Source organism: Poecilia mexicana, unplaced genomic scaffold (genome assembly GCF_051168715.1).
Source record: "Poecilia mexicana isolate PSO_F unplaced genomic scaffold, ASM5116871v1 scaffold_2, whole genome shotgun sequence".
In the NCBI taxonomy this organism is placed as follows: domain Eukaryota; kingdom Metazoa; phylum Chordata; class Actinopteri; order Cyprinodontiformes; family Poeciliidae; genus Poecilia; species Poecilia mexicana.
In genome coordinates this window covers 42,956,724-42,970,222 of record NW_028263371.1, presented here as the reverse complement: position 1 = coordinate 42,970,222, position 13,499 = coordinate 42,956,724, and the positions used below count along the sequence as shown (strand labels likewise).

General features: G+C 37.4%; 2 protein-coding genes across 2 annotated transcripts; both read left to right on the top strand.

Annotated features, from left to right (window-relative positions):
• Nucleotides 1-327: 327 nt before the first annotated feature.
• dhrs9 (dehydrogenase/reductase (SDR family) member 9) lies at nt 328-9,495 on the top strand. Its single transcript, XM_015001391.2, has 5 exons — nt 328-450; nt 5,469-5,792; nt 5,963-6,221; nt 6,311-6,474; nt 7,391-9,495. The coding sequence occupies exons 2-5, from the start codon at nt 5,480-5,482 to the stop codon at nt 7,612-7,614; spliced, it is 960 nt and encodes a 319-aa protein (XP_014856877.1). The 5' UTR covers nt 328-450; nt 5,469-5,479; the 3' UTR covers nt 7,615-9,495.
• rdh1 (retinol dehydrogenase 1) lies at nt 8,808-12,643 on the top strand. The gene is made up of 6 exons (XM_015001388.2): nt 8,808-8,897; nt 10,172-10,207; nt 10,310-10,640; nt 11,213-11,471; nt 12,042-12,205; nt 12,287-12,643. The coding sequence occupies exons 1-6, from the start codon at nt 8,895-8,897 to the stop codon at nt 12,511-12,513; spliced, it is 1,020 nt and encodes a 339-aa protein (XP_014856874.1). The 5' UTR covers nt 8,808-8,894; the 3' UTR covers nt 12,514-12,643.
• The last annotated feature ends 856 nt before the right edge of the window (nt 12,644-13,499 follow it).

Sequence of the window (13,499 nt, the reverse complement as noted above, 5' to 3'; positions counted from 1 at the left end):
TACGTTTACGTACACATACATTTTTCCGTTAACAGCTACTACATTTATGTATAGAGCACATGAAGGTAGTAATGTGCTTTCTGCGCTGCTAGATTAATAAAGAGATTAAACATTCGGGCTTATTTGATCTTTTTTGTCCAGGAGCGCTGATAATTAATATGCTTCCCTGTACAGTGCTACATTTCACATACAAATATTTTACCAATATTAAGTGTGAAATGTTCAATAGGAGGAGGAATGAAAGCCACAGTGCACTTGAAGACTGTAATTATAATTTCAACCAGTAGGAGGCGCTGATCTGCTATGTCTACTGACATCGCCGGAAGTCAGGGTGGAAAGTCACCAAATCAAGTCGGGTGAAAACAAACTTCGCGGCAATTTCCAGTTTATTCTCTGTTCCTCTTGGGACTGCATCTCCAATTCATGCAGTGACCGCAGTAGAAAACGCTGGTAAGTATAAAGATATTTTTTTATGATTTTGTAAATTAGACGTTTTTGGCTAGAAGACCAGCGGAAGAAATATTGTACAGGACGTTAGTCTGAATACAGTTAGAAATAGGGGTTTTTGGACAGTTCTGTTGTTTGGAGTGTGTCTCTTAAAATCTTTATTTAAATAAGAATAATAATAATAACGTGTTCGGCGTGCATAAAAATCTAAAACAATAAATGTAGGCTACTTCTGTCTAAGTTTTACTTGACATATTTTTTTCTGGTCAGTAAAATTAAATTCCGCTTTGTCATAACATGGCTAAATCAAACAAACATTTACGCTGTTTCTAATCAAATGTGCTTGACTGCTGACTATTTGTGCACTGCTAAAGTAAATGTTCTTTTACTACAGTATGTGCAGTATGTTGTTCACCTACACATTATTAAGAAAGTGACACACAACCTGATTATCCAGCTTGCGCTACACATGTATCCGGTGAAGCGCAAACTATCTGACCGCATAGCAAACACAGCCGTCTCTCATTAAACTTGACGGGATGTATGCTGGATGAGCCTCCTCTCATCCTGTCCCTTTTGCGTGACTCCCGAACCTTGTTCAGCCAGTTACCAAGCCTTAAAGTTCGGCAGCGTTCAGGAAGCATTAAGGACTGCTGGGTTTTTTTCCTACAAAATGCAGGACCATAGTTTTTTTTAATTTATTTTCTTCTTACCTTTATTTTATTTTAATGACATATTGGTTCTGACGCAAGATAATCTTCACAAGTTTCAACAAGCACAGCTCATGTAAGAAGTCTTAGGATTACAGGATTAATGTGTAACTCGGCTTCATCCATCAGGTCTGTTTTCTGAGTTTATATATTATTTATTAATATAGCGGCTGTGTTGGAACACATTTCACAGTTTTGGTTGCATTGCTGTATAAGCCTGGGTTGTATAAGCAGTATCAAGGTTTTACATAGTTATACTTTTAAAACGGCAAACAATGATACACATGCCATTCTTACAGTAGTTTAATACAAAGGGCCAGAGTTGCCAGGGGTTTCTTCAGCTGTATGGAGCAAAGGGAGCACAGAATGCCCCTCCCTGACCTGTTGCTGTACTCAAAAGGTATATTTCACGGATAGAAACTTGTGTTTGGAAATTAAATTAGTGCTACCAATCTCTCCGATCAGGACTGCAGGCTCTTCGCAGGCAAATAGCCTGACTGAATATCAGCTATTATAAGAAGTAGGATGACGAAAGCGTATACTATTCTGCAAAAATTAGCCCTACTAATAAAGTTAGTGACAGTTTATTCCATAAGTTGATAAATCATCATCATTTTACTTACATTATTATTACAACAAATAACATTTTAAATGCTGTAAGAATAAACACTGTTTTTAATAAAAGTTATACCTTGTTTTTTTAATTATTTTTATAGGATGTTTATGTAAATGCTGTGTTACATCAGTGTTTCTTCCTTGGTGTCATCTTACTGCAAGAATCCCATGTTTTAAAGTAGCAAAAACACTGCAGTGTTTCACCCATTGTAATGTGGATAAAAAGACACAATAGAAACATGATCATACACTGGGGGCTTGATTTTTGTATCCATGTTAAGATCTCACTCTCAACACCTTTAAAGATCTTGGTGCTGAATTTCTGGCTGTTACAGAATGTCACGAACCAAACACAGTGCACTGATAACAAAGTCCCTCTTCATGATGCGGAAACCTGATCTTTCTGCTCCAGAAATCTTTGCCCTTAATGTTTATCACACATTTTCTTGCAGAGTTCAGATTTGTCCTATTGCTTTTTTTTTTTTAAATGAAAAACAACACAAAAATCAAAAGCTTCACATAAATGTTATTTTGCCTTTAGATTACCTGGCTCCGAGTTGCACGTGTGAAAAACTCGGATTGTAATCTTTCGCGTTTTACCCACAGCTTACGAGGCTTGGTTCGTCTCTGTTTTGTTAATGACCACAGAAAAGAGCACTGTCACACTGGCCACTGATGAGTACAGGAATAGTCAAAATTCCTGTCTTATTGCAGATGGCCTTTTACAATATTCTAACCCCCTCTAGTTTTCCTAATGACTGGTGAGGCCAACGTGTTCAAACAGGTTTTCATTAAAATGAAAAATCTTTAATTCATCTTGCAATCATCACTGGTTGCCATCCTGAAGCTGCCCAGGCTAACCATAGGCTGATCTGAGGTATCATGTTTTGAAGCTTTAAAGTTGCGTGTATAAAAATTTTTAAACAATGCAGCATTGCATAATCTAATTACTTTTATTTAAGACCTATGTAAACAAAATGCAAAAAAAAAAATAGCATGTTGAGTATCATAATTATTTTCTGCAAAGCTTGGTAGTTGCACAGAATTCTTTTTTTTTCCCCCATTGTGCGACTGGGTGTGTAACAGAATGATATTGGCTAATAATTAGTTCAGCTTCCTGCTCTGCTTGAGCCTCCAGGCAGGGAGGTAACATACATGTCATTTGTAGCTTGCCAGTTGCTTCTAAAATGTTACCTTAAGCTGACCAGCAGAGTACAGCAACAGGCCTTGAAGGAGGAACGCCGCGTTACTCTTTGTTACACACAGTCGGGGAAAACCCTGGGCCTCTAGTACTTATCTGGAATCTTGTTTTTTTTTTTTTTTAACAGAAGGAACATCAGGATGCAACATTTTAATTATGTTGAAACCCTAACCTTTTAAAGTCATACTTTTATGCCAGTACCCATCTAATACGTAGTCCAAGCAAGCATTCTTAATTTTTTTGAGGATATATATTCCTTTAGAGTCTTTGCAAAAACATGCTTACATGTGGATTTTGTTTGGGATACTCATCATAGCTAGAATTCTTTCTCAGTAATGTAACTGTTTTCTTTTTGTCTGCTTCCTTTTTATGTCTGCTGTGAGGTTTTTTTACTTTACAGTCATATGTGTTTCTGACATAGGTGGGAAACGTTTCTCATTTTAATATATTTGCATTTAATCTGTTGATTTGACTTTTTTTTAAAGGTAAACAAATAACCATACTAATTCAGTTGGAGGAAACATTGCTGTAACTTCAGACATTTAATGTAATTCGTTAATTATTCAACAGTTTTTAGTTTAAAGTTGAAAGTTGTGACAGTTGCATACAAATAGGACGTAGTAATCTGTAAACTATTAGATGTGTAGATCTGACTCAACATAGTTGCACTTAGAGTTTGATGCTAGCACCAACATGTTCTGAATTTTTTTTTACCAGTTTTGTAATTGCTACTGGTTTTGCAACTTCTCTTAGCAACACTTTTTCACCAAGAAAACAATTTGCCCCGAATTCTTAAATTAAATCTGTCTTGCTATACGTGATTTTGGTGGTAGTTGGGGCCTTCCTTATACTTGCTTTTTTCCCCCGTAATGTCCGAAATGTTGCTGGGTGTAAGACCTGCCCTTCAGGCCTGTTCGAGCAGAGAATCGTTTTCAACAGACCCATGCTACTGAAAAAGGTGCAGAACGTTGCTTGTTTTCATTGTAAGAAAATACGTTTGACCTTCACTTTAAAGAAATGTGAGCTGCATTAAGCTTGTGTTTCTCATTGAAGCACATATTTACAGCTCTTTTAAACACACAAAAACTAAACTTACTGTTTATAATTACACAGAGTGGTGGCTTAGAGTATATATGTTCAGATCGCATGGCAGTGTTGACCAAGTCCACATTTAATTAAGCTCAGACCCTGAGAGGCTTTCATAAAGTGTAGCTTGTCGTTGTAGAGACATACTGTTTTTACTGATAGTTGTTCTCTGATAAGAAACAGGTTTTATGACAGAATTAATACTACAAGATGATTTCATTATTATTTTTATTGCTCTGAATCTCACAGAAACATATTGTCTTTTACAAAGTGGCCATTTATAGCTGCTCTAGACACTCTTCCTTTCTGTGATGTGTATAATACTGACAAGAGATAACAAACTTATTTCCTTATCAGATGCTTTACATAGTAGTACTCTGCCTTCTCATTTGCCTTTGTTATTTCTATTGCACAACATTTTTTGTGCTGTTGCACAAACCCTACCCAGACTTCCCTCTGACAGTTTCTTCCTCTGTTCTGACAGGTCTTCCGTGACGCACGCAAGGAGAAAACGTGCTTCAGATTTCTCTGTCGCAACATTAGAATTATATTTAAGCACAAGAATAATTTATCCCTCTCTTTTCCATTTTTTTCTTTCAGTTTAAATTTCTTTAATAAAACGTTAAATGCTTTGCTTTTATCTACTTATAGGAGCAGCTCCGTGAAATGGAGAATCTTTAACGTATTTTAATAAAGTGAAATGGAAATGTGAAAATTATGTATCAATTCCTAACACGGTGATATATTTTAATTCTTTATTTACGTTCATTTTGAATATTATTTCTTAGAGTTAATAAAAATCCAAGCTTCAGTTTTTACAGCGTTTTTAATAATATTCAACAAGACCAACAAGAAATTATTTTTGGTACGGAAATGTCAACCCAGTAGTGAGTTTTGAGTGTTGCTTCAAAGCATATTGATGGGAATTTGAGTGGAAAGGAAAAGTATAACTTTGCACTGCAATATGCATTCTGTGCTTGCCTTTGTTTTGTTTTTTTTTATACATAACTTTTTTTATAAGTTATTGCCCCAATAGGGCCATTTTCCCATTTTGCTCTGTGAGTGTGCTTGTGACACTGGATATTTACTTCAACTTGTACATAAACAGAAAATAATCAATTAAGATGCACAATCTCCAGCAGACACACTTTAACCACAGACTATGTGAATATATATATATATATATATATATATATATGTATATGTTTAATATATTTATTAAACATGTATAATAAATGTTTAATAAATCTATGAGTTTACTGTTTGAATTGAATTTCTAAAGTTAATTGCCTTTTTGAAGATATTATAAATGTTTTGTCTCAAAGTTTTGAGATGCACAGTGCAGAACTAATGAGAACATCTGTTCGTTGAAACACAATTGTGATTTTATTTTTGTTTCCTTTGTCCAGAAATAAAAACAATGTTCTTGTATATCCTTGGGTTGGTGGCTGTTTGGTACGTCTACCGCTGGTACAAAGAAAGCAAAAGAGTTCCCAACAAGGGGGACAAATATGTGTACATCACTGGCTGTGACTCCGGGTTTGGGAACAGCCTGGCCAAACATCTGGACAAGCTGGGCTTTTGTGTGATTGCTGGCTGCTACACGGAGAACGGTGAAACTGCGCTGAAGAAGGTCTCCTCCGAAAGGCTGACAACCATTTCCCTGGACGTCAGCAAGTCTGAAAGTGTGAAAAAGGTGGCGGCTTTCATTAAGACCCTTGTTGGAGAGAAAGGTGAGTGGTTTCCTCCCCAGTTTTATTTTTATCAGTTGATTAAGTTGGGAAGAAATAATTAGCGGAGACAGTCTGGTTATTTTGATGTAGCCTAAAGCAGCAGATTCGCTCACTGATGTGAGTTTTATCAGTCCCATCCCAGGGTTCATCTTGTGCTCATGTTGTTTCAGGTCTGTGGGCTGTTGTGAACAACGCTGGAGTTGCCACGCCGTCCGGTCCCATAGAATGGCTCACCATTGACGATTACAAATCCATGCTAGCCGTCAACCTCAATGGAGTGATCGACGTCACTCTGAGCGTGCTCCCTCTCATCAAGAAGGCCAGGGGCAGAGTGGTAAATGTAGCCAGTGTGTTCGGGCGAATCAGTCCATTTGGGGGGCCTTACTGTGTGTCCAAGTATGGAGTGGAGTCCTTTAATGACAGCCTGCGGTAAGAAGGACCAGTGTTTTGTTATTTTTTTATTTTTCCTTGTTCTTGATTGAGATTGCCTTCTTTTTTTGTGTATTTTTGTGTTTTAGTTTGAACATGGCACCATTTGGAGTCAAAGTTTTGTGCATTGAGCCAGGCTTCTTCAAAACAAGTGTGACTGACACTGTGATACTGAAAAAACACTTCAGGAGCCTTTGGGACAGATTACCTCAGGATTTGAAGGATGACTATGGGTATACTTTCTTGGAGACAGGTGAGTTTTAATATCTCCGCTTATCTTTACCCTTTTTTTTTTTTTTTTTTTTTTTAATTACAGAAACAATCAGGCCCAAATGCCCACACTCCTAATGGCATGTGGTTAAAATGTCCTTTGTATCCATAGATATAGACTAGAGGCTTACCTATACATTTAAGGAGCATTGAATTGTATCAATCTGCATTTACATTTTCTGAAATGTTTTAAACTTATCTAAACCATTGTTGGAGCTCAGCAGAGATTCAACAGGTTAAAAACAACCTTGTTCTTAGGTTTTACAAAATCATGCCTCTATTTGGAACCTATTTTTTTTTACATCGCAGCCCATTAAGTACCTGAATTTTATGTTTGCTTTTGAAAAAGTATTTGCAGTACTTCAGTTTTAAGCCATGTTGCACAGGATATCTTCAAAAAAGGCTTCATAAAAGTTCACAAATTTTTGTTTTAAATCACGTATTTAGCAGATAGATAAGATTAATGGTAGTGCAGATGTAAGGTGTTTTTTTTTTCATGAACTGACAGAAGGCTGAACGCGAAACTTGACCTTTTACAGTTTAGCTTCCCTGCTTATAAGCATTTAAGCATTTAACTGTAGATTAGATAAATGTTCAGAGTCAGAAAGTACAAAGATAAATCTTCAGTACATATTTTGCTAAACAGAAACTAGTTTGATTTAGATTTACAAATACTTGTGAAAAAGGAAACTTTGAAACTTCACTACCCTGCCCTGACCAAGTGGAGCAGGGTCTTGCACTTTAAACCTTTTTTTTTTTTTATTCATGCATCAGCCATTTCATGCTTCAGCCAAAGTGCTTTGCAGTCAGTTTTATGGTTATTTATTTATTTATTTTTCCTAAGATGGAAGTTAAATCATGTCTGGATCACCCACTGCAGAACATTGACTGTCTTTCAGGTCTCGAGCAGCTGGATGAAAGGTTCAAGCAGTTTCGAGACAGCGACCTGAGGAAGGTAGTCCACTGTATGGAACACGCCATCGCCTCCGTCCACCCTCGCTACCGCTACTCCCCAGGATGGGATGCCAAGTTCCTCTGGTTGCCCATGTCATACATGCCAACTTGGCTTTCAGATGGATTTTTCCTTCGATACAGTCCCAAACCCAAAGCATCTGTGATTTGACAAACGTCCTGTGCGTGTTATTTTCACAACACTAAATGTTAGCTTTACACATCTGACAAACTTTGTCAACATCCTTTACGTCTCAAGTCCTGTAATAATCTGTCACCCCTTTCTTGAAAATGAAGTTTTCTGTATGACATATGTATTTTGAATAAAAGTTTCTGTATTAGTTATAGAGTAAACAGAAACAATAATGTGCTGTGCAGTGATGGCATACTTACTTTGAAAAAGTAACTTTAATCTGATTACTGATTACTCCTTGAAAAAGTAACTTAGTTAGATTACTGATTACTTGATTTGGAAAGTAACTAAGTTACATTAAAATTAACTTTTTTAGTTACTTTCAGCCACCTGTGATAATTACATTGATCTTTGCCAATATTTAATTGCAAGTTATTTTATAATGGTAACATCCACTTATAAGGTTGAACTGAAGGGGAGATTGTTTAATGGTTAAAACAGTACAAAAAAAACTTTAGTAATTTGTAATTGTTTTTGTGTGTTCCAGTATTGTCTGGAAAACTATAAATAGGATATTTGACCCCCAACCTCCTCCTCCTCCTTCCTCCCTCCCCGCCCCATCGTCCAGGTTCTGCGTTACGGCCCTGCGTTTGGTGTCAGAGCGCAGCTCACAGCGCTCCTCCTGCGGCTCCACGACTCAGATGTCCCGCTGCATAGATTTGTGACACTTATCTTAATATTACTAAATATAATGGCGTTTAGTTGCACAACTTTACGAACTCGTTCATTCGTGGCTGTTTTCACATTATTGCGCTGTTCGTATTAGTCTCGATGTTTGCAGTTTTCTGGAGCGCAAAGCGAAACTCGACGTCATTCACAGGTAATATATTGACATTAACAAAGACAGCGGGACGTCAGTAACGCGTCAGTAAGGCGTTACTGACGTCGGGCCACTTTTTTCAGTAACGAGTAATTAACGAGTTCAAATCCAGTACTCAGACTACAGTTACTTAGTCTGACTACCGGTAGTCAGACTAAGTAACTTAGTAACGCGTTACTGGGGCTGTGTAACCTTTGCTCTCGACCAAGTCAGTGGTTTTTGGAGGTAAAGGGAACGCGGTTATCAAAACAGAGTTATGTAATCTTGTTTGGTCTCTTTCACAAGTCCATGCTGGTGAACCATTTACTCCTTCTCTTATATTTGCTATGGACCTTGACTCTACAGATAAAGCGGCAAACTTCACCGGCAAGTTTAAGTTTTGCTCGGTTAATTTGTACAGTTGAAGGTGAGAAGCGGCTACTTCTGGAGAGCTGTAACCATGGTATGTTTACATTATTCTTATTTTCATATTTGTTGGTGCTCGTGTTGGAAATGATCAACTGTGATGATCATCAAAAACTCGTTCAGAGGTAAATGTAGGATTTTTTTTTACTTTTAAAGAAAAACATTTTTTACTGAAATTTGCTGCCCTCTGGTGGAAGATGAAAGCAGTTGCATCGAGGTTTCTTGGTGTTGGCTTTCCAGTAGAATGATGATGTGGTGCACAAAACAAGAATATTTTTGACGTTATTCCCTTTGTTTCTTTATACACTTGGACCAGGCTGATTGTTTTCTACATGCTGATAAAGCACAGAGGTGCAAGTATTACAGTTTGTAGATCGAGTATAATTTGTGACGCCTCCAATCAGTTTATTCTGAATAGTTGTATCTTTTACAGTTTGACTTTTCATGCATAGAAGTTGAAAAAAATTCAATGAAAGCACAGTTAGCTTCTTCAGTTTGTTTTGGCTTTGTCATAATAAAGCAAATAGGGATTTTCTATGTATTGTATAAAAAGGAATATAGAAACTAATTCTGTGTTTTTAAATGTCAAAATATGACTGCTTTGCTATGATGTAATAAAAATCTATAAAATTCCACTTTTTTGTCACCAGAAGTCTACTAATGATAAAATACATGCTTATGATGTCTTATATAGACCCAGTTGTCCAGTATTTTGGATAAACTCCTTTTAGTGTGTTGTACAATTAATTGGTGAAATGACTTAACATGGATTTTAACAAGCTAAACTTATCAATTTTAGAAATGTACCTTAAAACTTGTTGCAGCCCAAGAAGTGAGCTGCTATTACTATGTGGAATCCCTGTTGTGTGTTCAATGTCCCACGCCTCCCACCCTCTCTTTTATGGTTTTGGACTAAGTTAAAACAGGGGACCGCAGGATGCAATATGAACAACCTCACAGCTCATTGTCAGTAAAAAACACGAAACAGTAAGAAAACAATGAGGAAAAAAAGATCATACAAAAAGTTGGATATAATATTATATAATTGTATTTAATGTGTGTGTGTGTGTGTGACTGAAGGTAAAACAGCACCATGTGCCTGGAAAGCGCATAATAAATGAAAATATTAATGAAAATATTGCATATTTAGTTGATTCTTGAGCTACAAAAACATTGCATTAATTTATTAATGCAATTATAATTTGGTAAGTATTTTTGACATGATTTTGACCAACATGACAAAATTGTCACGCTGTAAGAGAAAACTGAATTGATTCAATGACTGAGTCATTTAAAGTCTTATCCTCTTAGGTGCAAGTTGATGAAGCAGTGAGCGGTTTTGTTGAGGTAGGTTTATTTTTATTTGATCTTCGCACCACATCTTCGTCTCTTCGCTCCCTCTCTGACATATGTATATAAACTGGCATCTTAATATTTTTTTTGTCTCAGGTTCTTCTGTCAAATTTGGTTTTAACCTGTGTGTTACTTCTGGCCTGCTACGCTGCTGTCCGCTGGTACATCAGAGATTCCTACAGGATTGGTGGTTTCAGTCAGAAGCATGTGTTCATCACTGGCTGTGACAGTGGCTTTGGGAACCTCCTGGCCAGACAGCTGGACCAGAAAGGCTTCAGGGTCATAGCTGGATGTCTAACAGAGAAAGGTGCTGCAGATTTGGCAGCAGCGACAAGCCCCAGACTGAAGACCCTCTTGCTGAATGTTACAGACAGCGCGAGCATCCGGAGTGTCGTGGAGTTTGTGAGGAGAGAGGTGGGGGAGCGAGGTGAGCGGGGATGGACCACTGCAGGGGTACCAATTGTAGTGAAAGTGACAGAGAACTTTGTGTACGCACTTTGATCACCAGAAATGGAGTAAATGCCATTCTAAGTGTGGAAAAACGTGGTAGCAGCATCATGCTGTGGGAATGCTTTTCCTCAGCATGAGCATAGAAGTAGGTGATGGTAAAATACACAAAAAGCTAAATACAGCATAATACTAGGAAAACAGGAGCTAAAGGCTGAAACAGACTTAAGATTGGAAAGAGGGTTCTGCTTCCAACAGAAAAGCATATTCATGTAACCTAGATCAAATTTTATTTGACATTTTTTGACAAGACTTGAACATTTTCACAGATGCTTTTTTTTTTTTTTTTGCTTCAAACTAGTTATGTGACATGTATTGTGCTCATTAAATTTGTCATACCTACACAACTTTGGACAGATAACTTCAGATAGAATGATATAAATGGCAAACTGCAAGAAATCAAAGAACATTTTAAGGTCGTCTTTTGCAGGAGAGCTTTGTTTTCTGAGTTTTTAGTGCCATTAGCTGATTATCCTCTGTTTTCCCCCGCAGGCCTCTGGGGGCTGGTAAATAATGCTGGCAGGTCGGTTCCCATTGGACCGACAGAATGGATGCAGCTGGAGGACTTTGCAAAGGTGTTGGATGTAAATCTGATCGGGGTTATTGATGTAACCCTGCAGTTTCTGCCTCTCCTGAAGAAAGCCAAGGGCAGAGTGGTGAACGTGGCCAGCATTTTGGGGAGGCTGTCGCTCACCGGTGGAGGATACTGTCTGTCCAAATGGGGTGTGGAAGCTTTTTCTGACAGTCTCAGGTAGAGAAATGAAAACATTCTCTGCATTTGAGGTGTTTAAATTAGAGGTGAGAGATGTGGCTTGCTAACCTGGATAGTTTTGCCAGATTTATCGACAGATTAAAAGATCCAGTTATTTTTTTAAAAACAGCTCCACTAAGGTTAGAAGAGAGCAAATGTCTGCTGTAAACAAAATACTTGAGGAAAAGGAAACGCCTGATGTGGGTCACAAACTGTCTCTAAGGGTGGAAAAAGTCAAAACTGACCTGGACATGTAGAAAAGGAGTCTTGTTTAATGTGTTTCAACTAAGAGGCGATGATCGTTTCTCAAGGAACATGAAATCTACAGTAGTTAGATCAACAGATAATACTGGCATTGACATCTCCCGCAGTGACATCCCCTCGATGTTTCTGGCTGATATTTTGGGTATTTTAATTTTTTTAATAAAAAAAATTATTGTGAGTATAAGTATTTTAGTCAACTAATTATATGCTCATGCCATTGAGCATGTCATTGGTCTTGTTGTGGTTTGAGATGAATTTGAGACAATCGTCCACATGGGACTAAAGATGTTGTCTTTATCTTCTCAGGAGGGACATGCAGCACTTCGGTATAAAAGTGAGCATCATTGAGCCAGGTTTCTTCAAGACCGGTGTGACCAGTGTAGATCTCATCAATGCTGACTTGAAAAGGCTGTGGGCGCGCCTTCCTCAAGACGTTAAGGACTCATACGGTGCCACATATTTAGATGACTGTGAGTAGAAAAGCGGCTCGTTTAAATTCTCAAATAAGTAAATAACTTTTAATTCACCAAATCTTGATTTTTTTTTTACAGATATAAGAATGCAGGGCTTCTCTATGAACATCTTGTGCTCTCCGGATATCTCCAAGGTTACCTGGTGCATGGAGCATGCTCTCACTGCTCAGCATCCGCGCACACGTTATGGAGCTGGCTGGGATGCCAAGTTTTTCTGGATCCCTCTGTCCTATCTGCCTTCATTTGTCTCAGACTTCGTTGTAAATGTGCTCCTCCCCTCACCTAAAGATAAAGCAAGCAGTTGAATAAAAGATGGTTATACACACTGTAACAAAACATGCCCTCAATGTTTATTGGCATTCCCTGGAAGGACGAAAATATCCTGGAAATGAATTATTTAAAATAAAATAAAAATCTCTGAGCAATGCACTGCAATTTTGTGGATTTTGGAGGATTTTCCCATCTGATTTATAGTCTTGGTTTTAAACTTTTTTGATTATTTATATAGCTGAGCTATTTTCTCACACCCACTTGACTTGTACAAGCTGCACCTGAATGATATGTCCCTCTTCTTTCCAATTTTAAGCAATGACAAAGAAATGACTGTCCATGTCATTTCATGCTTCCCATCGAAGAAATCCTTGATATAGTAGTATCTCAAAAACCTTGGCTCAGCATCTAATTAAAATTGTTTAGACGAATACTGCCCTCTCCTGGACAGTTGTGGGAACAACAACATTGAAAAATTACTAGAGTTTAATAAACTCAAACGCAAGTCTTGACTGCATAACTTGGGATTTTGTACAGTCTTTTCACCTGGTTTAGTGCAATAAAACCGGAAAGTTACTTCTGACATTCTCATGACCTGAGACAATGAACTGGTGTCAGAACTGCGGATATTAACAATACTGAGACAATTTCTTTCAAATTCTAAATAAATTTTCCTCTGGACAGATGTTTATTTTTCAGTTGAATTGTGTAAATGTCATGTTACGATTAGTTATTATCAATATGGAGCTATTACCTTAAATGTAATGCAACTATTTAAAGAAGAAAACTCAAGAGTGCATTCCTGTAGCTTTGGCTGCTGTGAAGCAACATTTTCGCCATCTGCAGGTCATATCGTCAAAAATTGTCACTGTACTGTTCTGATAACATAAACCATTCTGCCTGCTTCCAAAATAAAAGTAAAAAAATAAAAATCTGAGCTTGGTTAAGTATGTATTGCTTTAATTTCCAAAAACCTTCTTGTCTCAAAAACCAAAAGCATACACACACACAAAAATAAAAA